The 26,173-nt window shown below is 44.5% G+C and overlaps 4 protein-coding genes across 4 annotated transcripts; 3 read left to right on the top strand and 1 right to left on the bottom strand.

Annotated features, from left to right (window-relative positions):
• The first annotated feature begins 17,471 nt into the window (after positions 1-17,471).
• LOC122626610 lies at positions 17,472-18,234 on the top strand. The gene is made up of 2 exons (XM_043806927.1): positions 17,472-17,671; positions 17,949-18,234. The coding sequence occupies exons 1-2, from the start codon at positions 17,552-17,554 to the stop codon at positions 18,207-18,209; spliced, it is 381 nt and encodes a 126-aa protein (XP_043662862.1). The 5' UTR covers positions 17,472-17,551; the 3' UTR covers positions 18,210-18,234.
• Positions 18,235-20,325: 2,091 nt separating this feature from the next.
• LOC122611389 (putative gustatory receptor 22f) lies at positions 20,326-21,514 on the top strand. The gene is made up of 2 exons (XM_043784412.1): positions 20,326-21,303; positions 21,362-21,514. The coding sequence occupies exons 1-2, from the start codon at positions 20,326-20,328 to the stop codon at positions 21,512-21,514; spliced, it is 1,131 nt and encodes a 376-aa protein (XP_043640347.1).
• Positions 21,515-23,893: 2,379 nt separating this feature from the next.
• LOC122626497 lies at positions 23,894-24,539 on the bottom strand. The gene is made up of 2 exons (XM_043806780.1): positions 24,050-24,539; positions 23,894-23,987 (listed from the first exon to the last, which is right to left on the bottom strand). Exon 1 carries the CDS (start codon positions 24,465-24,467, stop codon positions 24,081-24,083), a length of 387 nt encoding a protein of 128 aa, XP_043662715.1. The 5' UTR covers positions 24,468-24,539; the 3' UTR covers positions 23,894-23,987; positions 24,050-24,080.
• Positions 24,540-24,747: 208 nt separating this feature from the next.
• LOC122625941 (glucose-fructose oxidoreductase domain-containing protein 1) lies at positions 24,748-26,165 on the top strand. Its single transcript, XM_043806002.1, has one exon. The coding sequence runs from the start codon at positions 24,820-24,822 to the stop codon at positions 25,972-25,974; it is 1,155 nt and encodes a 384-aa protein (XP_043661937.1). The 5' UTR covers positions 24,748-24,819; the 3' UTR covers positions 25,975-26,165.
• Positions 26,166-26,173: the final 8 nt, after the last annotated feature.

The following is a 26,173-nucleotide window of genomic DNA, read 5'->3' as shown; positions in this document are numbered from 1 at the left end:
TGCCTTGTAACATATTTTATGCATGCCTCAATGGGCGTTCACTGAACAATGTGGGAATGAATCGGGTGGAGTGGCAGATGTCTCTATCGCGCATCCCTGTACTCCATAGCACACAGTTGCGGGAAGTGGTTCACTGGAGAATCGGAGAATTGGAGAAAGGGCAAAGGGAAAGGAGGAAGTACGGATGTGCATATGCTTTCCCTCTTCCCAGTTCCTATTGTTCGAGTTGTTTCCCCGCTCGCAGGATATTAACCACCTGGAACATAAACAGCAAGTGCAGTACACCGTCTTGAGGGACTCCCTGCATCTTCATCCATCCATAAATCATGCAACACCTTCGACCCATTTCCAGTGTTCAACTGTCGCACAATCGACAGTGGAGGAGGGAGAACAGAGGACGTGACCCGGGTGGTTGCAACTTGACTTTCCCCCTCTCCCTGCCGACTAACCTCTGTATTCCCCGACAACTGAGATATTCGTGTTCTCCGCAGCATTAGCATCTCAAACAAGGCGAAACATTCAAATTGATGTGACCCCAAGATGAGGAGGTGGGCAGGTGCTCATCTCCATTTAGGCGAGGAGAAGAACCTCAACTAGGATGCATTGGGGTCAGGAGAACGCGCTCTGAGATGGGAAAATCTTTATTTGCCTGGCGAAACGGCGGCTTAAGGTGGCTGGTATAACAGGAGAATTTTTCACTTTATCCGAGTGTTTCCATTTGCATTTGTGGGCCAAAGGAAATGCCGAAATGGAAAACAAAGTCAAGAAATATATTAGAGAAGGGAATAGGTGGGCGAGCGATTTCCCAACGGCTCTCATTTGAAAAAGAAGGGAAAAGAAAAGCACTTCTGCTTCCCATCGCGGTTTTCATTCGAGTGTCTTCATGTGTAAGTTCAAGGTCAGAAAGCAACCTTGACCGTTTGAAAAGTGCAGAAGAACATTCCTCTAAGCCATGTCCAAACTTGGGAACTCGTCTGGGAGAATTCTCATTAAGAATTCTGAAAGCGGGTCTAAAAGCATTTCCCCAGTCGGTTGAAAAAGACAAGTTGGACAGACTGCTGTGGTCGACGCTGCGTATGAGTAATGGAAAGTTAAACTGGGCAAAACCATTAAATTTTTGAAAATTTAATATACAAACTTAAAGTGAATAAGGAAAAAGTTATTCAATCTGTTTGAATTGTAAATCAATCCAATGTGGATACCTTCTAATTCACCTGTCTAGATGAAAGAACTTCGGCAATTCAGTTTACCAGCCTCGGATTTCATTCCCATTTGGTGCCTTTCATCAGATCCCGGAAAATGCCAGAAAACACTTGGAAAATGCTTTGATTGCTGCCTCATCGGAACTCTGGCGAGTAGCATGGAAAAATGCTCTTCAATCAGCTGAACCCAGCTGCACCACCACACTCCTCTGCGCTTTTACCTAAGCTCCTTCCTTTGTCCTACTTTGAGTCCAAAATGCGGGCAATAATGAAAGTGCTGACATTGTCAGCCGAACCGAGGCCCCGAATTGCAGCTGCACCGTGTTTTCCCACCCGTTTATCCCTATTTGAACCCCATCTCTCCTCCCATGGAAACCGCAACTCGTTGCTGAAGGACGAAGCCAGGGGCAGGAGCAGTGGAACGGACCCCAGCATCCAAGCTGATGTCCTGCGTGAGCGGAATTTAAAAAGGTTGCCAGGAACAGAAACAGGCGGCATCATCTATCACAAAAAGGGGTTCCGATAATCAGGCGTTAGGGGGAGGGAAACGAAGGACGAAGGACGACGGGGTGCATCCACAGCACTTTGACCTGCATCCGCTCATTTATTTTTGGCTTTGTCCGCAGAATTTCGTGCATTTTCCCTTACCGCACACCAAAACAAATAAATTTGTGGGTCCTCGATTGAAGTGGGCGTGGCATGTCAGTTGACTGGATGACTGGATGGAAATGCGCAGCCATCGCAAATTGCCAGTGAAAACTTTGTGTCAAGGCCTTTAAACCAATTAAGTGCTTGTCGGCTGGGCCAAGTTCGTAATTGGTTTAAAGTGTGTGAAGTGTGAGAGGGTGGCACATGGTTACCCCGTTTCAAGTTAAAGGTCTGTGGTTTTTGGAACGGAATCCCCGAAAAGTGTCACCAACAAACAGAGGAACAGATGGTGAAATACACAACCAGAAAGCAATTGACCCAGAAATCCATCTGCCACCCTTCCTTGACTCCTTGCACCGCCTTCAACCTCAAATCGAAGCCAAAACAGAGCAAGAAATCAATACAAGGGAGAGCCAAAGGACGAAGGATGCCACAAATGTTGCCAGACATTGTCAACATGAAGCCAGGAACATCCGCCCTTCGCTCGGGTTATCTCACAGATAAATCTCGAGAGAAGCTTTCGCTCTCTCCTGCGATTCCATCCTCTCTGCTGCCATAATTTCGAGACCCACCTCCGTTCGAGGAAACCAGTTTGGGGGAGGTCAGTAGTCCTTAGGCCTTAGTCTGCGGAGAGTCCTTTGTCCGTGGTCGAAATTCTTATTATTCATGTCAACGACTCGCACATTTGAGGTGGCAGGAAAAGTCGGGGGAATTGGGGAGATTATCCTTGCAGAACCCAAATTTAAATTTATCCGACTGGATGTGGGCATACTTCTTACGCTTTCTTTGGCTTAGAATAGCGACAAAGGAAAGACTCAATTTAAATATCAATTAGAAGTGTTTATCGGGGAATAATATAGGGATGAGAATGGGAGAACATAATTCTGCCATCGATGAATGTTTAATTTCGAAGATGCTTGAATAACATCCTGATTCATTGATGCATATCCTTCTCCCGAAGAATGAGATTCCTCTAAAGTCTGGTGAAGATGGAAGATTGAGGAGTTCTGTCTGAGCTTTTAACTTTTAATTGATTTGTGTGGCAGGAAAACTTTTCTCTCCCTCTGTTTCTCAGTCTGTTTCTCCAATAACATTGCTTTTTTGTAAAAAGATGTACATCAATAAACAGATGAGCAGAATGAAACACAGCGCCATTTTCGAATCTATTTCTCTATGAAATTCGCTTGGCAAACAAAGGAAAAGCCACGAGGAAAACTACACAACAAACAAACCTCTGTGGTTTAGGAATCCATGAATCCGCAGGGCAAACGAAATATTCGATTGAAATCTCTGAGCAACCAAAGGGGATCAAGGAACTCAGGATTAGTTTGTCCAACAACATTTCGATTTATTGGCAAACTTTCAGCCTTCACTCAGTTATATGTAAATAAATATTTTTCCTGGCTGAATAATATTTACGGCATCATGAGATGAATCAAACAAACAAAAAACGTTATTCCTGGAAATAAAATATGTTTTTCTATTTCAAGAAATTGGCGAAAAGTGGAAAGAACTTGAAAAAGGTTTATTTTTAGCTTTATGAACAAAATTATATTTTTAGCTATCAGCGTAAATTTCTTTGAATTTAAAAGCTTTTCTTTCGTTCTCCTCTAAGCAGCTTAGATCCGAGTTCACTTTTCTTTTGATTCTGGGTCACTTGTGTTGATTTCAATCGCTTTTCCTCATTTCCAGACAAGACAAAGAAAAGACTTTGGGACAAGAAGAAAACTCAGTTTAGCTGGGAGAAAATAAAGAAAAGTTCGCGATAAACGAAACAAAGTCTGCATTCAAATCCTCCGCCTCACTTCATTTCATTTTCACTTTTTTAAATGGTCTTTTCCTCGTTTCGATTTGAGGTCGTGTCACAGTTATTCCTGGCAGCAGATTTGTGGAAATTTCAAAATAAAGAACCCACCACTTCTGTTTAATTATGAAATGCAAGCAGAGTGAATGAGTGAAATTCGAGAGGTTAGCACAAGTTGCCATTGTTTGCACTGGCGAGACTTTCCCTTCCCTTTTTCCAACTTACAGTTACAGGCGAGGAAAACTTCCGCGGGTCCTGCAGTGATTTTCCTTTTGCTTTGCTTTGACATATTGAAGCATCAGAGGCGGCGGGAAAAGTGTGGAAAGGGGGCGCGGCAGCTGTCAATCCCTTGACTTTGAGTCTCCCGTTTTCCGAGGGAAGCGGACCCACTTAAGACCAGTCAGTGGAGCACCCATCGTAATTGCTTTTGTATGCCGAGCTGGGCAGAAAGAGAGGGGTGTACGGGGAGTTCTCCTCGTTTCCCTCAGCCAGCGAATAATTTCAAAGCACCAAAAAAGCCACAGAAAAGGAAGCAAAAATTTCCGCTAAGAGGAAAGTAACACACATTAAAACACACACACATATTACCAACAAAAAAGGAAAGCGACGGACAGAGGGAGATAGAAAGAGAGGGGGATGCAACAGAAAAAGTTGTATTAAATTATAAGGCGTGGTGAAATAAATTTGAAGGAATGAAAATTTAAATAATGCGAGCCACATTTACCACAAACCGGAAGTGTGTACATTACACTGGGAAAAAATAGCATAAAAAGTGATTGGAAAAGGCTAAAAATGGAATCTTGCATTCTGCATCTGCAATAAAGCGTCTTTTGTTAGGATAAGGTATATAATACGTATATTCAAATGAACTCATGCTGTTCTCACAGTGCATAAAGTTGTAATGTGGCAGGTATTCAAAGCATGCTGCTCACTTCACCAGAAATTGTTTCCATTTACACGATACCTGAGCATCCAGAGAAGCCCTCTCTTTCACTCCCACTCTCTATCTCTCTCCGTTTCCCGTAGGGTAATTTCTCATCTCTCTGAATGTGAATGCCAGCGGAGAATCTTGAATGTCTCTGGGAGCCAACTTTGCTCATCAGTCCGCGTAATTTCGCGGTGCAAGTTTCAAATTGTCAGTGGTCCAGGAATTATGTGGCTCACTTCCTCGCTTCCACTTCCGCTGGATCTCCTCCCATAACTTTGGAATCTCCAATATGGCAGAGGAACTGCCTCCGGCCAAGACCATCTGCGCAGGTGGAGTGGGAGCTGGAACGCAGGGCAGAAGTTATCAAAGTCGGGCTTCTTTTGAGACACAAATTAGTTTTTCCATCGGTTTCACATTTTCGGCATTCCAGTTCCAGTTGACTGTAGTTAGGACAAAAGTTTTCCAATGAACCTAAATGTGGAGTATTGGAATGAGGAAGGGCCAGGTGTCGACCACATCTTGTGACAACGGATGTGGCTGTTTTATGGACAGTTAGGTCTGAAAAGTCTAAAAAGAACCTCTAAAGTCCGAAACTCATTTCCAAAATTGGCATTTCCATGTCGCTCGGCTTATAATTCACATGACTTCCTGTTGGTATTTTCATTCGAATGTTTCCATATCGCATATTAATTTCATGTTTACTCGTCTTTCGAATACCCCCTCCCCCCTCTGATGACCCACTTTTGCTTGGCCAAGATTTTCCTTCACCTCCCACTCGACTTTTCCCCGTAAGTATTGCAAATTATGTTGGCCAAAAGCCAGCAAACTGGATTTGGAATTCAGAAACGAATTAAATTGGCAAGCTCGATGCTGCCTCTTCCTTTCGCCCTTTTCCGAAGGACATTTTCAGCATTTTTGCCTCTTTTAATTTTGTTGAAATGTCGCGTGCATCTCAATTCCCCCTCTGCTCTCCGTTCCCTCAGGGAAGAATCGCCGTAATAAAGTCGCCTCAGTCTGGGGAAAGGCCTTTCTCTTCAACTGGCAGGCGGTGGGAGGCCTAAGGGGGCGTGGTCCTGGCATTTCTCATCTCCCATGCTAGGTTCGTAGTGCGCCGTGGTCTTGGTTTCGCTCCTTTTATCGCTTTTTCCATTTTTTGGCTCAAAATGGTTTACGGCTACGTGAGGAGAGAATTTGGAAAAGCCAACATGTGTGTCCCCGTCTCTTTCCCTCTGGCATCGCTATCTCTTTCTCACTCTTGGCATATTGACAGTGGGATTGGAAACTACGCATGCAAAATGCGAAAGCGACACAAAATATTCACTTGGCGAATCGACTTGAGAACATTTTCCTTCTTTTTCTCTCATCCTGCTCACGATTTTTCCGCTTGTGTTTGTTGACATTTTCCCGGGTCCTTTGTTTTCCCAGCGAAGGTTGGGGGAAATCGGGGGAATGGAAATCTATGGCATTGGGTCACGTGCGATTTCATCGATGGGATGATGATGATTGAGGGGATGATGGAGATGATGGGTATACTTGGAATCCCTAAGAATTCCTTGATTGAGATGCCAAATACCAAGGACAATTATTCAACACATAAGTAGGAATTCAGCAGAACATCTGACCTCTACATTAAATTAGTATCTACAGATTAAACTAAACATTTGTACTTTTTAATAAACTGAAAGGCCTGGTGTCAAAAGTGGTCTTCGTTTTCATTTGTGCTCACTGCACGATGAGACGGAAATTAAAACTGTCATTTCTATTTTCGTAGTTGCCAGTTTCAATTGCCACTGCCTAATGCCACGCCCCGTCCGCATCACCGCCCACATTGTTTGTCCGTATAATTTGTTGATTAAATAGCTCAGTCGCGGATTGCGGGGTTATATATCATCAGGGAAAAGCGGGGGATTCGGTGGTCCAGTGGTTGCTGCACCAGTTCTAAATTATTTACCGATGGCCACAAATGAAATGCTCCTATTCCAGTTCCCCCCCATTTCCCTCTTCATCAGTATCATTTTTGATAGTGTTCCGTATTTCCAGTAATTGTTTTCCCAACTGGCAATATAACGTTTGCATCTCTTCGTTTCCTCGCACTGCAGAATCAATATAATATTGCAGTTCTTTCCAAAATGGCCACTCATCTCTTCTTGCTTGTAAACAAATTACAGCCAGCCATAAATAAGAACTCACTTTATTAGTTGGAAGTCTGTAGTTTTTCCAATTTATTTAATGTACACCATGTGAGTTCTGACCTCTTTCTCCAAGTAGTAAATGGCAGTTCTGACCATGAATAATTCCATTTACTTTTAGGCGAATTCCAGGCATTTGGACACCTATCTTACAGCTATCTTCCAGACTCACCTTCCTTGGCATTTAACTCTCGTCTGCTTCCATTCCATTTAACTTTGGTCCTTGCCAATTACAAATTCATAGACCCAAAGTTGATTGCTCCACAGTCAGTGTTTTCCCACCTGTACACCATTACACCTGTCCTGCCTTTTTGGCTGCCCATGAATAATTCGAGGTTGTCCGCTGACAAATTGTGTGGCTCGTTAAATTGCGACCACAAAATTCGCAGCGAATTATGCAAATTTCAATGAAACAATGATTCTCAAGTCTCGCGAATATCTCATAGTATCCATGAAACTTACTTCGGTTCCATATTTGTTGAAGGCAGGCGGGAAAGGACATTAATCCGTTTGAATTGTATCCCTGGCTTCCTGTTATCCTGGGCCCTTATCCACTTGGCCCACATAAATAATTTTTAATGATGTGAAAATGTGTTCGCAGGCACTTTCCTATAATTAATGTTAACTTCCTGCCAAGGAACCGCAGGCAGAACAGGAAGATGAAAAGCTCGAAGGCAGACCGCAAAGAAAATTAAAGTCGAAAAGCCGGTGAAAGGTGAGAGCGACATGTGTTTGAACCTTTTCCGGAAATCAAAACCTTCTCCTTCATTCTCCACATTTCAAATCTCATTTTGCCACCTGTTTTTATTTTCCGATTCCTTGACACCAATTCAATCGGAGTTTTCTCTGCAATACTTCCTGCCTTCACCCAACCTCCCAACCTCCAACTTTCTTCGCGCTTCTTAAATTTCTTTGACATTTTCCCATTTTCTTCTGCTTTTGCTCTTATTTAGAAACAATTTCCGCTGCATTTTCTGCAAAGAAAGCTACTAAGTAGGAGGTGATTGTGAGGGGGTAATGAAGCCAAGGGAGTGGAAAACTCCTAAGAATAATGTGCATTCACTTGTAGCCAGAACTCGGCAAAAATGGTGAGAAGTTTCTTTGTCCGCGAAGCGAGTTTAATGCAATTGAAATGACATTTTCCACGGACCTTGAACTTCAGTTGAACCCTGCACTGTCCTGCCATAAATTACCAACTCTCTGGAGCGCAATTATTTCCCAGCACGAACTCAAAGAGGATCCAAGTTGGCCCCTCCAGATCCAGATCCACATCCTTATCCTCTTCCCATTAAGCATCCCCCAAAGAGGACGAGACCGCAATGCAGTCCGTGTCCGAGTTCCGTTTTTATGGCAGCTGGAGGAGCGGGAAGAGCGGGAAAAGCGGGAAAAGCGGGTGGAAAACATGGAAGGATGCGGGACTGGGAAAATGGGAGGGAAAAGCGGAGGTGACGGCACCTGCACATAGGTAAATTTGTCCAGCAGCGAACTAAATTCCAAACGGAAGTGACACTCTAATTGAGAGCAACGAGCCAGCTGGGAGGTGTTTTTGGGTGGTGAAAGGGGCTTCCAGAGGGAGAAAGTGCTGCAGGGAGTGGTGGAGGTAGTGGAGGAGTGGAGGATTGGAGGAGGATATGTCCACTTGATGCGGGCACTGGGAGTAGCACGAAAAAAAGTAAACTCGTTAATTGCTAAGTGCAAAACCATAAAACGGCTGTAGGGGTAAAATGGATAGGGGTTCTGAAAAGTGGAAAATAAAAGAGGAGCAGGAAAACTGTTGGGTTTCTGGTTAAAAAACTCGGCGGGCAATAAATTGAAAATTATATAGAAACAGAGACTCATCACATCATGTCTTCAATGGATTTCCCTCTGATTTGCATATCAGTAAGCTTGAAATCAGTAAGTTCCTAGGAAATGTCATCCATCTTCTCCGCCGTTGAAGGATGTTCAATGTCAAGCTCACCTTCGCAGGATTCTAGTTCGACATTTCTGTCCCAGCATTTTTCCTGGCCTGTCATCGGATGTACCCGAATTTTTCGCAGATTCTAGAACAAGATGGAAATGCGTTGCATATTTATGAATAATTCAGCAGGGAAGCTCTTCGCCCGCTTTTCCTATTTGTTTTCCACAAATTGTCAGAATGTTGGCGGGACAACATTGGCACCACGTGTAAACCACCCTTCCCTTCCTTCCACGTGCCACAAAGTTTGTCCAAAATTGGCCATTGGAATTTATTCATGTGGATGTGGCTGGAGGAAAAAAGAAAGTAGGAAAGGAACAGGGAATAAAGTATCATCATGCAAATCACTCACTTTCACCTCCCACTTTCCGATCTTTCCACGCCACCTTAAAGCTTTCCCAGTGGTCAGCTCGCAGCTGGAAAAACTTCGCCCGCCGACAGCTGAACAAATGACTTCCATTTCATAATTATCGTGGGAGGTTCCAAGGTCCTCGGGGAAATTGAAAATGAGAGCGAGCCGCACAGCTCAGCTGTGACATTTTTATTAAATTTCCGCCACTTTTCCCCTCTCAGCGGGATGTGAGGTTGTGGAAGCTTTAATTAAAGAAATAATCAAGGCGAGTTGGTCCTAGTAATATATCAAAATCTCCTTCTGCTCCGATTGAACTTTGGGGTGTGACGAGTGTGGAAGGGCGGGGTGGGGAATTGATTAATGAGTGGGGAAAGTGGCCAAAAGGTTTCTAAAATATTTTGAGAGGGCCAGCTAAAGAAGAATGAAGGCAGGAAAAGTACTTTCTTTAATATTAGTTAAACTATACAAGTTGTAAATATGTTTAATACATGACATCCCTTTCCCATTCATACCTCACATCCCACAATGGAATTTTTCCCGACTTTATGATTTTCTTTTGAAGGTTTATGACTCATCCTGTGATTTCACTGCGCTTCCGAGTTTATATTCATTTTATGGCAAGTCTGGTTTCAAGGCTGCCAGAATCAGGCTATTCCGTAAGATATCAAAGAGAATAAGGAAAGGTCGCCTTGGGCCAAATAATTTGACTCAATTTTTAAAGAGTTCATCAGCTGAGTGCAATCAGCTCGGAAGAGTTTCTTGTTTCCGAGCAAAATAAGCCAAACAAAACCAAAAGAAACAGAGAGAAAGGCGAGAACAGCAAGAGAAGAGGAAATTAATTAACAATCTAGGCTATGAAAATGCAATGAAAATGGTTGAAAGGCACATTGCAAACGCGTTTTTAGTTGCAACAAAAGAAATAAAACAGAAATGACCCATATAAACAGCCAAAAGCAATTAAAAAACACTTTATTGGCGACCGAAATACTTTATATCCTTCTCAAGTGCAAGGAATCGAGGACAGAAACGTCGCAAAAGGATAACACAAGCTCCCACTGCTTAATTTATGATTTTTTAATAGCAACCACTAACTCGAGGGCGGTTCAAACGGGGCGTGGCAGCTGTCGTTGTCCGTTCTTGACGCAATTACGGAATCAGGGAAATTTAATTGCTGCTGCAGTGGAGCGACGAGAAGGTCCTTCTACTTGGAGGAGAAGGAGAATGGCAGGACGAGTGGTGGACGGGTGATGACTTCCATCGTCTGCGGCTGTTTACCAGTTTACCAGTTGATTATCGTCCTTGTCGGCTGTCTCCATTGTCTCCGCTGTTTGCTGCTCCTGTTTGTGACGTGGATAGTTCGTGGTTGTCTTGGTGGATCCTGCGGATGGAAAACCGGCCATTGTTTGTCAGTTTCCCCTGTACACACGCCTTGGTTTATTCTTCACTGGGGCAGCAAGATCTACAGGATACTCTTCTCTGTTGAAAACTTCAATGCACGCACCTAGTAAATATTCAATATTAGCAAAGTAATTTAATCAAATTCGAATAACGCTTTTTCCCCGAAATTCTAGTAATACCTACATAAATCTCGCACCTTTCGCCCCTCATCTGAATGCAATCTGAATGCAACGCAAGCCCGCATGACATTTCATATATGGCATCCTCGCTGGAGACCTTTATCCTTTTTCCCATGCCATGTTTGCCAATTTGGTCAGAACGGTGCAGCTGACCAGATGAGATCCCCGAGCACATCTACGCTTTTCCCATTTGAACCCCTGCTAATTCCCATAGCCGTGATTTGCCAACACTTTAAATATGCCACAGAGCGTGGAAACAGCAGAACGGCAGGGATACCAGCTCCCCGAAAATTCCATAGCCCACTTCCCCTTTATTCCTCGTGTGGATGGGGGCTGAATTAGTGAAGGGCAGTCAAGGATTAAGGACTCACCAGCGGTGGGGATTAAAGTGTGGGAAAGTAGCACTCGCATTCATAACAGTTTTAATATTTGCATTTGTGCAGTGAGTGCTGGAATGTTCAAACCCGTATATAAGTCCATATCGAAGTGAGTGTCGATAAATTATGCATATGCGGAAGTGCAGCAGGAAGCCCATTGCACTGCCCTTCATTAACAATACCAGCAGCATCTAGCCACGCCCCATTTCGTGCAGTAGGCGCAATATCCTTCCGTTTTCGAGGTTTGCCAATTGGACCGGAAGTGAAATTCCGGGGGGAAAGGCGAAGGATATTCGAGAGACGAAAATTGCGGTTGAGCAGCGATTAAAGCGCCTCACTTGCATTGAGTGTTAATTCCACTCTCATAATGGGAGATAATTATTTTGAGTGAGGGGTCAATTAAGGAGATATGTCTGCAGATTGATTTACCACCCCTCGACCTCTCTTAATATTTGCCTTGGCCTACAATGAGCATGTTCTGCAAACTTTATTGCTCCTCGAACGGCTACCATACCATTTCCCTTTGCCATTTGCGCTCGAGGATCTCAATCCGCCAAGCAGGTCAAGTGAAACGCTCTACAAACTTTTCTTTCTCCCAGAACCTTCCGTTTTCCCACTTTTCTTTTCCACACACAACACATCAAACAGGGAACACACAATGGAGCTCTAAGAGGGAGAAAGTGGACCTGGCGACCTGATTTCTGGGCTGCTCCCACTTGGACACGTTCTGATGCAGATGTATGTCTAGGATCTCCAAGGATTTATGCCACGCCTACTGCGCCTCCGTTTTCAGGCTAACCACCACTGCCAAATTCATGCAGAAATTGCCAGCATTGTTTCCATGCAATTTTTGATAAATGCTGCCAATTAAGTGGAAGCTTGACAGGAAACGGATTTCCCAGGAAACAGGAAAATGGAAGAGGGGAGGAGTGGGCTCACATATCGATTCCATTCGGATTCGTACTCGGATTCGGACTGCGGATGAGGTTGGTGTTGGTCTGCCATGGGGATTTGGCCTTAAATGCTCCTCATTTATTTTAACACCCAGCAAGAGTCGAAGGCCCAAAGCTCAAATGTAATTCTAGCTCACTGCGAGAAAAACCACTGTGTGAATTAAATTTAATGCAACCTTTTTCTCCTCCAAAGTAACTGATTTTTCTCTCGGTGCACTAAAGGTGTTTTGCTGGATATTTTTCTACTTTGAGCCACCGCCTGGGGCGTAAATATCTGATTAGGCGCCAGCCCACAAAAACAGCTCCCCATATTCCATTGAAATTTTTCTTTTCTAGGGAACCGAACAAAGGGCACAAGGAAAATGGTGAAAATAATCTTGGGCAACATCTGGAGGAAAAGCGAGGGAAAACAGGAGTCGAATGCTCCCTTTGCGATTGAGGACAAGGTTAAGCATTCGGCAGTAAAATGGCAACTTATTGTTTGGAATTGCCCGGAAAACAAAGGGAAGGTGGAAAATGCTTGAGGTTTCCTCTGGGAAATTTATTTCGGAGTGGGACAACTGGTGTTTTGAGGAAATATTGAAAATGTTTGACCAATCACATGGGTCATTCTGGCTGCAACCTGGACAATTAGTTGCCCGATTGATATCTGTGGCTTGCTGCGGGGTCTGTCTGCTTTTCTGTCCGCCTTATCCTTTGGTTGTTCGCTTTCAAAGAGGATCCACTGACCTCGTCCTGTTTGCAACATCCTTATGAACTGCTGTGGCTGCTGTGGTCATCCTGACACTCCCCGTCAGTCGTGCTCACTGTAGTTGTAGTTGTCTGCGTCAGTTATCCTTCGTCCTGGTTTGTTGCTGCTTTGTGTGGGTTTCTAATAGCTGATGGAAATAATTTGCTCATTTTATGAAAGCATTTTGCACATGTGGTTGACACATCAAAAGGAGCTATTTAATGTAGTTAAACGAAGCTCGAAACCGAGAAGTTTAATTACAGTTGTCTCTTACATTTCCGATAAGTCATGAATATATTAAATTTCAATTATTTAGTTCTTTGCAAATTGAATGGTTTTGGTTTTCTGAAAATGATTTAAAAACAAGGCATTTGTCTTGGAATGACATTTATTACTTTTTAAAGAGCACTTTTCCTCAAAAATGTCCCACGTGGCTGCCATTAAGTTGGTCCCCCCAAAAACCTGGCCCACGAGTCTGTAAAACTTGCCACACTTGCACACTTTGCCACTTTTCCACAACTTCGAAATGAACTCGACAAAATGGCCAAATCATGGTGGTTTTGAGGACATCACTGGCAGGATTACCGCAGCAGTCATAAAGGCAAATGATGGCTAAATAAAAATGGTAAACTACAGTTGCCAACTCATGCAAACGTCTTGTCCTATCTGCGCTTAAATTACTTTTTCACTTGGGGCTGAGGTCAGTGGTTTGCTGCCGGGAGTAGGAGCTGCAGCTGGAGCTGGAGATGGGGCACCAGGATGAGCAAGTGCCTCATGACCGCAGAGTGGGCTCAACGAGACGAGCTGCGGCCTCCAGCAACTTGGGCCCAGACCAAAGACAAACTTAAACTTCAGGAAAACTTCGGTTTTTGCTAACATGTTGCGGCAGGCAAAATGTCGCCAGCAGGGAAACTTGGCGAAAATGTCGAGTTGAACTGGGCTTTAATGCCCCACTTGCCTGCATTCAAAATTCGTGTCCAACAACAGGAGATTTAAAAACAGAAAAAGGCTTACAGTTTCAGCAAACGAAAAATCGCACAATTTAAACACCAGTATTAACACAATACCAATCCATACACAATTCGCTTTTTCCGGAATTTTCAATAACTTATATCCGTATGAATTACGGGCTCGCAACAAAGAGTCTTTTGGAATTCAAAATTGTGTTTCGTTTACTTTTGTTTGACTGCAAGAGTGAAAATAATCCTTTGTGCATACTGAATGCAAACAGGACTAAATTCTTGTTTGTTTTTCCAGCTTTTACTTGCCAGCTGCAATTTTTTCGCTAAAAGCAGAGTGACGCATAAGTTAAGTCGCTAAAAAAATCAGTTTATGCAACTCCGAATGGGTTTAGAAATGCAAATCCTTTTGCGAAGTGACAAGGATTTTCAGGCAGCTTCCTTGTGCGTGTTTATCCTTCAGTTACCGCCACTTTCAAACAACTCAAAGCGCAAAAGAGACCGCGGGGAAAGATTAAGACAATGCTCGATCCACTTCGACGCCTTGAGCCGGAAAAATCTTTCCCATTTTCGCCATCCGAGGCTTTGACATCTTCACTTGCATGCGAAATGAAAATCCTGCTTTTTGCTAATTGGCGGATAGACAAACTTAAGTTTCCCCAATGAGATTAGCTGCGTTCGGAGTTTTAAGTTGCTTTTAAGTTTCTGCAACTTTTCAGAGGAACTCTGAGCGCTTTCAGCCACTTTTCATTTTTTATAAAGCACAAAATGTTCATAAATAAGTTTGAGTGGGTGGCAGACGTTTGAGAAAAAGCGATGCCGAAATTGAAGCTGAGAAAACTACGCCAACATAAATGGGGCATTTCCAGCGAAGTTAGCATTGTCTAAAAAATTGTCTGAAATGAAACCAAAAGAATTCAATTTATGACAATGAAAAAAACTACCCAAATACAGTCAAGTTAAATCGTATTATGAAAATGCATTTCCACCAAAGGACCTCAAGTCTGGCAGAGCCATTCGTCTGCTTTTCTGCCCCGAAGGATGTCACAATCCCTTTTTATATAATCATCTCTGAAAATCTCCGAGGATACGCCGATATATCCACAACCTCCACATGCACAGCGAATGGCATCGCGTGACTGAGTCATCCTTCTGCCGAAGAAGGGCAACTAATCCAATAAGTTCCAGTGGCACTATCCTAATGAGCCATTCTATTTGCTTAGTTCCCGGCTGACTCCAAGCCTCCTGGTAGTTCCATCGGCAGAGGAGCGAAGGCATCCACATCCTGTTGCTGGAGGAGAAGGAACTTTTCTACGCCGCCTTCCGACGGAGGCAAAAGTTACATTTAATGAACCATCAGGACACACCACTCCGGGCATCCTGCGGAGGGACGGGGAGGGGTCTTTGGGGAGGAGGATCGGAGATGGGGCGGGGGGGTAGGCAATTCCCAGAAGTTAACTTGCAATTTTGCATGTCGCGCAATTAGGCAAAAGTTAAATTGCTTGTCATAAATGTAAAATTTGCAACACAAAAATTGACTTAAGTGAGTGCAGGAGCTGCAGCCTGGGCTCGAAATAAATTTAAGCGGCTTTTGAATTTAAATTGCACTCATAAGCATCGTAACTCCTTGGGCTGTTAAAAGCGCTGAGCCACGCCCCCGGCGCCAGCCGCCCACCGCCCCATAAAGATTATGAAAAGTCGTAAAAGGCCAAAAATATGAATGCGATAGTCATAGTCTGGCTGGTACGAAAATGGCTCAAATAAAATAAAACAGCAGACTCATGCAGAAAAGTCAGCGCCGCCAACATTTTGTGACATTTTCCGCTGTCAGCACGCGGAAAACTCTGGAGTGCCAGAGGTGGGGGGTTCAATGGGTGCTACACTCGAAACAATCTGGTGCACTAAGAGCAGACTTAACTTAAGTCCAAAGGTTTATGATCGAGTTTATTTACTCACTTATATATTTACTTAATACTTACTTAAGTGTATGGTATATTCATATTCTGGCCTTAAGTAAAACTTGTTGAATTATATTTTCTTTACTGCTTTTATTTAGTTTAAAGTGCGCTTGTGGTAGTAACTAAGCTCCGGAGGAAGGCCCAAAAATGCGCCGCTAGCTGAACATTTTGTCATATTTTCCTGCTTAGCCGCTTGAAGAAGCTGGCTTCATTATGGAACAGCTTGAATCCCCCAACAGGCTGCATAAAGTATGAAATTAAAATGGTATAAAAAATGGTATAAAAAGAAAAAGAAGAAAAACGAGTGACAGCAAAAGTTGCAAAAGCGTCGACAAAAGCGGAAAATGCAAACCAGCGGAGAGCAACCATTTTTGTTGACTTGCTTTGGTGGCTTTGGTTTGTTGCGTGTTTTAGTGTGTTTAGTGTGTTTGTGGGTTCAGAGTTCAGGGCGAGGGGTAATGGGTCCCGGGGGCGGGGTTTAGGGGGTGGTGCTCACTCGGGTCACACCTGTGTCAGTGTGTTGATGTTGGTGTTGGGCCAAAGTTGAAACTTAATGTGTACAGCTTGTCCGGGCGTTTTGTAGCCCCAAAGTCATGGTTAGTTGAACTTTTCATTGTTCCCATGAACAGTGGCAGCAACTTTGGCGAAATGTGCAAAAAGGAATGTTTAATAAGCTGCAAATAATAGTATTTGAAGAACAGATCCTAGTCCAAAAGGAGCATGAGCTCTACACAGTTACAATTTGCCAAGCAGCTCTAGCAAAAATAATATAGTACTAGTTTAGTAGTTGGGATCAAGAATATAGTATAGTTTCTTAGGTCAACTTAAACTTGAAATATCCAACCACGAAAGCTTAAGGGAATCCTTTATTCCCATGTCCCCTCTTTTTCCACCGCAATTTAAGCTGACTTCGCCGACTTGCAGGACACGCTGGTGCTGTTTTATTGTGACAAATAAACTTACGCACCGAAAATGGCAGGAAAAGCTGGCAGGAAAAGCAGGTAATAAAATGCCAAGAGGTGCAAAATAAATACGGGGGAGCATCAACCAGCTCGGCCAGCCTGTAAAAACGGCTCGCATATCAGATGGTTTACAGCATTTGTTTATTTATGATGGAGCCGAAGGAGGAACAGCACTCAAATTAAAGGATCCGCAAAAAATGTGATTTCGAAACAACATTCCCCGGCTGACAGGAAAAGCTTTCACCTGCAATCCACCCGGCTGCACTTGCCATAAAGCGAAAATTTCATTAGGCCTACCCAAAAATGGCAAAAAAGAGCAGAAAATAATAGAGCAGCAGAGCAGCAGTCCTTCACGACGATTAGGGTTGCCGCCCTTCGCATTTTTTATAGTACTTGCTGGCCGAGTATTTGGCCGTAAATTCCAAACCATTTCCATTTTGCACAAAACGTGACTGACTTTTTTCACAACCGCGCCCCCTGGAAAATCCCCGCCCACTAACTTCCGTTTTTCGGCAGCCTCCGGCAGGGGAAACTGTAAATAAATTTTATTTTTCGGTCCGCCAGCAAAGTGCATAGAGAGGTCCGCAGTCCGGAGTCCGTAGTCCGCAGTCCGGAGTCCGTATTCCGTAGTCCGTTGTCCGTAGTTGTCCGCAGTCCGGATTCCCGGATAGAAGCCTTAAAAACGGAACTTTATCTGCATTTAGTACGTAAATAATCGAGGGCCTCGCTCCGAGGATTTCGGATGGTAGGTGAAAAGGCTTTTAGCTGCACTCGGGATGAGTGGGCAGTGCTAATTTGTTTTGGATTGATGGACATGCATTTTGCATGAATGAGCTGGGAAACCCGATTAATCTAAACCTCTCAGCAGGCCCTGAATCGCAGCTCCGATAGTTTAACTTGTTTAACTGGAAAAGTGGTAAAAACGGAGCGTTGTGAACAGTCAGTTCGAGGCAAAATGAATAACTTCGTGAATATCCTTTTCACTGACGATCCCTTGGAGCGCGAGGAGGATTTCCATAGGCGTAACCAGCCTCCGGAGAAAGTTATTTCCACTTGCAGCCCGAGGAAAAATCAGGTACTTTATTATCTGGACTTGACACTATTTTCAATTTTCCTGATAAATCACCAAGCCACAATTAATTGGTTAGTTTTTCTGTTTCAACCAAAAGCGCTTATTATTTATTTGTATTATTATGTGAATGTTATTAACATGCTTGTTTAAGGTCTATAAATGTTTAATTAAGCGCGTTTTTCTCTGACAACTAACTGCGCAGCTATGAATATTTATTTCCCGCTAATTGAATATCACTTATGGTCCTTTTTAAGTGCACTTTATGTTCTTCAATTTACAGGAAAAAGATATCGAGTTGAATGCTCCTCCAGAGAACGAAGCCAAGCGTCCCATACTAAACTCTTCGAACTTTAACCAGATATTTGGAACATCTTCCGAAACAGATGATTTGGATTTCGAGGACTTTCCCGACCTCAGCCATCCGCAGCCAAATGTCTCCATTCGCGAGCAACTGCGCCTGACCTCCGTGAACCGCGGAATTATCCTGAGCATTCACCGAATCACCAAAAGCGACTCGAGGACCTCTGGCACTCGCAATTAATCGAAAAACTAGTGCAATAGTAAAACAAATTGGTCAGGAAAAGGAGTTTTATCCTTCTCGGCAGGAAGCTTTGCTCTTTCCCACTTGTGACTCAGTTTTCACTTCACATTTTTCATAAGGAAAAATAATAAAATATTAGAAAAACTAAATAAATATATTGGCAATGGCTTGATTACTCTGAAAGTTGCTCCCAAAACTATAATTGCACGGAGGCTTAATTGCAATTTGCGCAGCGTCAACCGGATAATTAAGTGAGTTTTAACTTGTGCACAAACAATGTGCTCATGTCACACCAGCAATGGCAATGTCAAATGGAAGGCAATGTGGCACTTTAAATGCAAAACTCACAATTTGCCAGTCGAGCCTGCTGAAATCATTTAATTTGACTTATGGAAAGTGTTGGAAATGCGGGGGAAGTGCGTGTCCATAGTGGAAAGTCAGGACGTCCAGCTTGTGTCAGGATGCATTGATTTATGTCCTGCGGACGTCGTGAGGGGGGTGGAAATGACATGAATCTTCATTTGTGAATTGCATTTTATATGACTGCGCTGCCTGAGATTCAGTCAAGTATTTGTGCGCACAGTCGCGGTGCAAATAATAGTAACTGCATATGGGAAATGCTCGATGGAAATGAACATCTATTGTGATTAGATGTAAATGTATCTGTGATAGCAATTTTGTACAATTTCTGCCATATTTTCGGAGGTATGAATGTGCCTCCTCTCGCATACACATGTTTCGATTAGTACACCGCATCCTGACTCTTCACTCTGCTCCACAAAAGGCCTCCCAGTGCCACCTTCAGGCTCAATTAGGGCAAGTGACCAGCTTTGTGCTCAGCTTTATTTATACAACTGTGTATGCAAATGCGTGTTTTTGTGGGGCAGTTGGGTGGTTTCATCCAGTGCAGTACACATGCGAGTATGCAGGACGAGATCCTTGCTAATGGAATTCCCTCAGACAATCCGGAATTCATTCGACTGCAAAATTTCTTGTTTTGAGATGTTTGTATGTTTGTGGGCATGGGCAAATGGAATTTTCCAGTTGCCAGCAGAAAGCACTTCATTTTGGACTAAGCACAGCTTCACTTCAGTTCTCGCCCTTCTGTTCTCAGTCTTAATTATTTGAGGAAGTTATCTTCTCGAAAGTTGTTTTGCGAACTTGAATCAAGCTGCTTTGCTGCAATATCTTTGGCTGGATTGGGAATTATTTATTGCAGAACATAAAATTATAATAATAGTGAATGCCCGATTTTAGGAAGGCTAAACTCGGAGGTCTTGCAGAAATTTCCCTGCAGTTAACTACGAAGGTAACGTCTTCATAACTTCCTGTTATTTGCCTAATGAAATTCCCCCGTCCGCAGAGCAGCCTGTGCCCCTCATCCCTCACCCTCCGTCACCGTCACCATCCTCATCCGAGGCTGAGCTTTAGCTTATTGAAATGCTGAGCATCGGGGACCTGGACCCCTCTAACCCCAATCCGCAACCAGCCCCAGGCCCACTTAAGTCAGCCCCTTTTCAGCTACAACAATGCAAATATTATTCCTTGACACCAGCTGTAGAGGAGGCGACTTCGCCAGCTGCTGTCACAGGATCCCCATCGTTATGTGCTCTGTGCTATGTGCTATGTGCATATATATCTATATATATCTGGGTTGACTTAGCAGCCCCACCTCCTGCAGAGACCGTCGGCATTTCCATTCCATGGCTAATAACTTGTTGCTCAACCAGAAATCCCCGATGCCTGCCATAAAGCACTTAATCAAGTTAATAAAAATTGATGGCTGGCACGCAAACAATTTGTTTTTTGATTGCCAGCAGGACGAGGCGTGGAATCATGCAGAGGAACCCGAGATAGTTGGATCATACGAAATGTGTCAATTTGAAATATGCCACGACGAGATTATGAAATTCACGGAAGTTTTTGGGTAACACCAACTGTATGGATGAGTCATGAGCTCAGTCACTTTGCTTATTGAACTTGAGTTTAATGGAGTATACATTGCAGATAACCAAGGATAGTTCTAATAAGGCTAATTGCATGTGAAAGATGGATTAGTCCCTTTTCCTTGCAGTAAACCTGTTGCCATCAGTTTTACCCAACACTTTAGAGGGAAATGTTCCAGCCACGACGCGGTTTCAGCTGCCACTTGGCATGGTTCATGCTGCAGACGACTCTCTACGCATCCTGGCTACTGGGACTGTTTCCCTTCACTTTCGACTCCCGAAGAAGGCAGTTGAAACGATCCCGATGGCTGCTACTCTACGGTTTTATTCTGCATTCTTGCGCCATGTGCCTGGTGTTGAGTAGCTACCTTGCAGTTCGGCAGCGGAAAAAAAAGAACGCATTTGACCGCAATCCGCTGTTGGAGCTCATATACCTACGGTTTGCACATACAGTGTTTTTTTCCATAGGCTTATTAATACTCATGAATGTTTGGAAAAGCAACACGATTCTGAAGATTGCCAATGAACTGCTCAACCTAGAGTGCCAGGTAAAAGACCATCTGACTTTGAAAAACTGTCCCAACTTTAACTGTTTCCTGATTAATAAATGTGTGACTGCACTAGGTCAGATCATAATTGCAGTTTTGTTCTGTCTGTGGCAAGAAAATTCGTACCCGAAGATCCTAAAGATCCTTTGCTGCCTGCCACTGCTCGGCTGCCAACTGATCATTATGCACTTTCATACCGAAATCATTTTGGTGTACCGCTATGTGTGGCTGCTCAATGAAACACTGCAGGACTCAAGCAAGCTGAGCTGCTCAAGAATTCGCGCACTAACGTCCTTGTACGATCGCCTGCTGCAGCTGAGTGAAACGGGGCTGGCGACGAACGACACCCAGCTGATCCTTTTGCTAACTATTTATCTTATCGGGAATACTGTGCAAATCTTTTTCCTTATTGTGCTGGGAGTCAGCATGAACCAGCGGTATATTTACTTGATGGCTTCCCCTCAACTGCTCCTAAATTTCTGGGACTTCTGGCTGAATGTTGTGGTGTGCGATCTCACCGAAAAGTGTGGAGACCGAACATCGAAAGTCCTGAAACAATTCACTGATCTGCAGCACCATGATGAGGAGTTGGAGAGAAGTGTGAGTATACTTGTGCAATTTGAGTTCCAATCAACTAATTGTACCCTTTTTCTTACAGTTGAATGAATTCGCATGGCTGTGCACTCACCGCAAATTTCGATTTCAGCTGTGCGGACTCTTTCCTATTAACTACAACATGGGCTTTCAAATCATCATCACCAGTTTCCTATACGTGCTTTACCTGGTTCAGTTCGATTTCATGAATTTGTGAAGCTTTCTTTACGGAACCAAATAAAGCTTAAGATGAACTATTGCTTTGCTATAACATGAACTTATACCACATCTTTAACTATTCCCAAACAATTCCCTTAAATTGGAGAGCAGTGCGTGTGACATTATTATTTCCCTGCCAGGATCGTGACATCCGCGACATATACTTTCCCCGATTCGTGAGTGATACGTGATTGGAAATAATTTAAGATGCTGCGATAAAGCAATTTGCGCAAATTTAAGATGAAAGAGGCGACGGACGGGCCACAGCCACAGCAAAACACACATAAAATGGAAGCATTTTCACAACTGTCATTGAAATGTCAACATAAATCTACTGACATCCAGTGCCAGGTCCTGTTCGTCCTGTTCGTCCTGCTCGTCCTGTGCTCCTTTTGCCATTCCTCCGTTTACCCACATCTCCGCCGCTTTCCCAGCGACTTTTGCGCGCTGCGTGACGTAAATGCTGATGAATATTTCTCATCTGTTGGCTGCGGTTCTCCAGCTGAAGTGAAGTGGATGGAGGAGGAGGAGCTGCCTGGTGATGCGGAGCCTTCCCTGCAGTTGTGCTGTGCGTCCTGGCTGCCAGCTCATCTGAACACAGAGTAAATAAACCAATAAGCAGGATAAGGCTTGTGCAAATAATTATTTTATTTCCAGCTTTTATAGTATCCATAGCATAGCATTCCTCTTACCTAGTAGGTCAGCAAACCCATCCATTGTTAATACTATTTGAATGCTCTTGGGATTTTCTCCAAGTGTGGTGTCATAGCTCAGCTGGAGGGCGCTCTGTGACTCCCAACAGCGAAATGGGCTTGTCAGTTTTGATGAACTATCTTTGGCTGCCCTGCGCTCGTCCTGTTTCGCTGCTAATGCTAATGCCTCTGACAGAGATCTATGTGCGGTCTGATTCATTCGACTCCCAGTCCCAGTCCCAGTGCCAATCCCAAACCCAAACCCAATCCCAATCCCAGTCCGAATCCAAGTCGCAGACTCAGTTTCCGCCGGCTGGCAGACCTCAAGATGAGGTCACGTAGAGCTGCGTCGACGGCCGCTTGTTTGGCTTATTAAATGCTCAGTTGTCCTGCCTCCAATTGCAGGCATTTCGGGCTCGTCCTGCTCCTGCATTTAGTATTAATCTGGCTTAAATGTGATTAATGTCTGGTCTGAAAGGTTGCCACCACGTGCCCCCGCGCCGCACGAGTCCTGCGGTCTGACAAAGTCTGGATAAACTAAGCCGGGATCAGCAAGTGTAATCAATATTGCCATTAACATTCAGAATTCAATTAGAAGCTGTGTCTGTCCAGCCTTGGGGTCTTTCCAAGATGTCTGCGATACATATTAATTGGTTTAGACGAAGCTACTTTGCGGGTGCTACTTAAACACATTAAACTGCTATGTGGCAGAGGATAGTGAGCATTTGATTGGGGCTATTCGACTTATAGTGGGTGTGCGAAGACTCATTTAAATTGAATATGTGATGTATACCTTTAATACCTTTAGTACCTGCCACGTACGACACAATAGCTGTCTCAGGACTCAGTCCTTTAAGGATAGCCCCCTTCGATTGCACCTTTGATGGCGCCCCAACTTGTGGCAATATCTTGTGCCCCTAGGTCTCAAGCAGCAGCATTCATTAGCTGTTTGAAGGAGCCGCTGGGTTTGCTTTAAATTTAATTGTTTGCCCGCTGCCGCTGTGCACTTCGTGGTTTAATTAAGACGGGATTGGGGTATATATATGTATATATGGCTGTGGGTGGGGCAGACAGACGGCAGCTGCCTCAAACCAAATTACACTAATTGGGTTACCATATGACAGGGCAATGCGTCGACTGTGACATTTGTTTGCCATGGCTTGCCAATGCTTGCATTATGTCCGCCCACATCCTTCGCCCGCACAAACACAGGCGCACGAATGTGTGGTGTTGGTGTACACTGAGAGAAAGTCAGTGAGCACTACTTCGTTACTCTTAAGACGCTGCTTTCAGCACGCAGCAGTACGCAAATTCTCCAGGAAATGGCAAAACTGCAGCCTCTTATCCTGTGATAATGATAATTATCCCCCGATTGTTCGCAGTGCGCCATAAGCCCAGTCGTCAGTAAGTCCTTCACTCCACCGAGCGTTTGCACTCGCAGTTGCCAGCTTGTAATAAGCTGCAGAATCATTTTCCGCATGCCGGCTGCTTTGACAGCTGCAATACCACACATGGCTCAAAGGGTCGAAAAGCGGGCCACATGTGGCATATGGGGAAGAAGGGGCGAAGGGAGCAAAGGGGCAGAGAGGCAGAGGACATGGGGAGTTGGTTAGCGGCGTAGACCGCACTGGAAATGGAAGCCAAAGGACTCTGGCTTAGTTAATTGAGTGGACAGCCAGGAGGTCTTTAAAGTGGGATTACATTTTACTGGCAAGGATGAGGAGATAAGCAATTTAGACCACGTTAGCCTATATATCTTACAAGCTCATTTGGTTCGTGCTAAAGAAGAAAGAAAGTTTTACTTTGTATTAGCTTAACTAGGTGTAGAAAAAGAGACGTGCATTTCATGCGGCTTGTGGCTTGGGGCAGCTCCTAAGCATCGACGGCGGGCTCCACGGACAAGGACCTGCTGCTCACACTCCCAGCGGGGGTCATGATGTCCTCCAGCATTTGGTTGAGCGACTCGGAGCCCAGGGCGTACTCCTGCTTGTTGGCACTGCGGTTGTGCATGGCGTCCAAGTAGACGCCACTCGCGTTGCGCTCGCTGCTCAGCACGTGCTGCAGGACATTGCTGATCCGCTCGGAGCCCAGGATCTTCGGTTGCTCGGTGGGCAGTCCGTCGATGGCCGCGGTTTCCAGCTGGTTTGAAATTTTGGCGGGCGACTCCCCCTCGTTGGCGGTTTTTAGAAAACGAATCGCCTGTGCAGAGGCCAAAGCTCCGGCTGAAAAGGAAGTCAGCCACTGAGCAATCGAAATCATTGGGAATTGGGTATTTATTAATGATTCGAAAAATAATTTAGATCTTGCTTTGAAAGTTCGTGCCGATTGCTATGACTTGCATTTATATAGAGCAAATATTAGTAAACATATTTTTCAACCACTGGATTAGCTTGTCTTATAAATATATTCCATAATTAATATGTTTTAGAAGCTTTGCATATTTTGAATATATTTAGCTAGAAAATAGCTAACAGGCATTTATCGATATGTCGCTCCGATAGTCCCAGCTGTTCACGCCCGCAGTTTAATCGATGTGGCAGCCCTGGTCGGCCACCAAAAATAAACATTAGAATTTTCGCTTAACTTAATAGAGTTTTACCCTATTTGAGCGATGCTGCCGGGCGTTGGAGTGTTCGGAACGGGAGAGATAGCCAATGTGCTGGTGCCACTGCTGCGGGAGAAAGGATTCGAGGTGCGGGCCATTTGGGGCAGGACCCTGAAAGAGGCGAAAGAAACTGCCACCACGCAGAATGTCCAATTCCATACGAACGTAATTGACGATGTCCTGCTGCGGAAGGATGTGGACCTGGTGTTCATCGTCTGCCAGCCCTTTCTGCACGCGGAGATCTCGGTGAAGGCCCTGGGCATCGGAAAGCATGTGGTGTGCGACAAGCCAGCTGGATTGCACCAGCAGGACGCACTCAAAATGGTTCGGGCTTCCCAGTACTATCCCACTCTGATTTCCCTGGTCAACCATCCATTGAGGTTCCTGCCCGCCTTCACGCACATGCGTCGCTGTTTGCAGGAGGAGCTGATTGGCTCCATTGGCGACGTGGTACTCATGGATGTGCGCGTTCAGATGGGAACTCTCTTCCCCGAGAAGTACAACTGGATGTGCGATGCCCAAATGGGCGGCGGTGCCCTGAATCTCGTGGGATCTGTGGTGGACTTGGTCACCTTCCTGCTGCAACAGCAGGCAATTAGAGTGCATGGAGTCCTACGATCCTACACCAAAACCACGGCGGCCATCAATGGCATTCGACAAATTACGGCTCCGGATTTCTGCAACTTCCAAATGGAACTGGCCAGTGGCACTCTGGTCACAGTAGCTCTGCACAGTCACACTGTGCCTGCCAAAGCCTTCTCGCAGGAAGTGCTCATCTATGGCAGCAAAGGACACCTGGTGGTTCGCGGCGGTGACTTATTTGTCCTCAAGGAGGGCCAACCCAAGGAGGAAGCTGTCTATGTGGATGTCCAGGATCTGCACTTCGCCACCAATAACTCTCTGCTACCACGACCCTATATCAAAGGACTCTGCAAGATGGTGGGCGCTCTGAAGGAAGCCTTCGGCAGCAAGGAGTCCTCCTGGGTTAAGGCCCCAGTTTCCACAGCGGCCACCTTTGAGGATGGCCTCTACGTCCAGGCTGTGGTCGAGGCCATCCGGAAATCGAACGAGACCAGGCAGTGGCAAAGGGTTCAGTTATCCACCGACAGTCCCCTGAATCACGACCAGATAATTCGATATGCTCGCATGTCCACCATGTGAGGGAGTCGGTATTAGGTGCAATATATGAATGAATGATTCCACTATATATTTTTTATATAATGTACGTGTTTAGTCTGTAAGCATTCAAAAGATTCAGGCTTTTAAGCCGGCGTCATCTCCATCAATGTATTTAACTTATTTGTACGGCATCAGCATTTTGCAACTAATAAAATTGATTTGTTAGACTGTCACTAAAGTC

The sequence above is a fragment of the Drosophila teissieri genome, chromosome 2L (genome assembly GCF_016746235.2).
Source record: "Drosophila teissieri strain GT53w chromosome 2L, Prin_Dtei_1.1, whole genome shotgun sequence".
NCBI lineage: Eukaryota > Metazoa > Arthropoda > Insecta > Diptera > Drosophilidae > Drosophila > Drosophila teissieri.
This window is presented reverse-complemented; position numbering and strand designations above follow the sequence as displayed.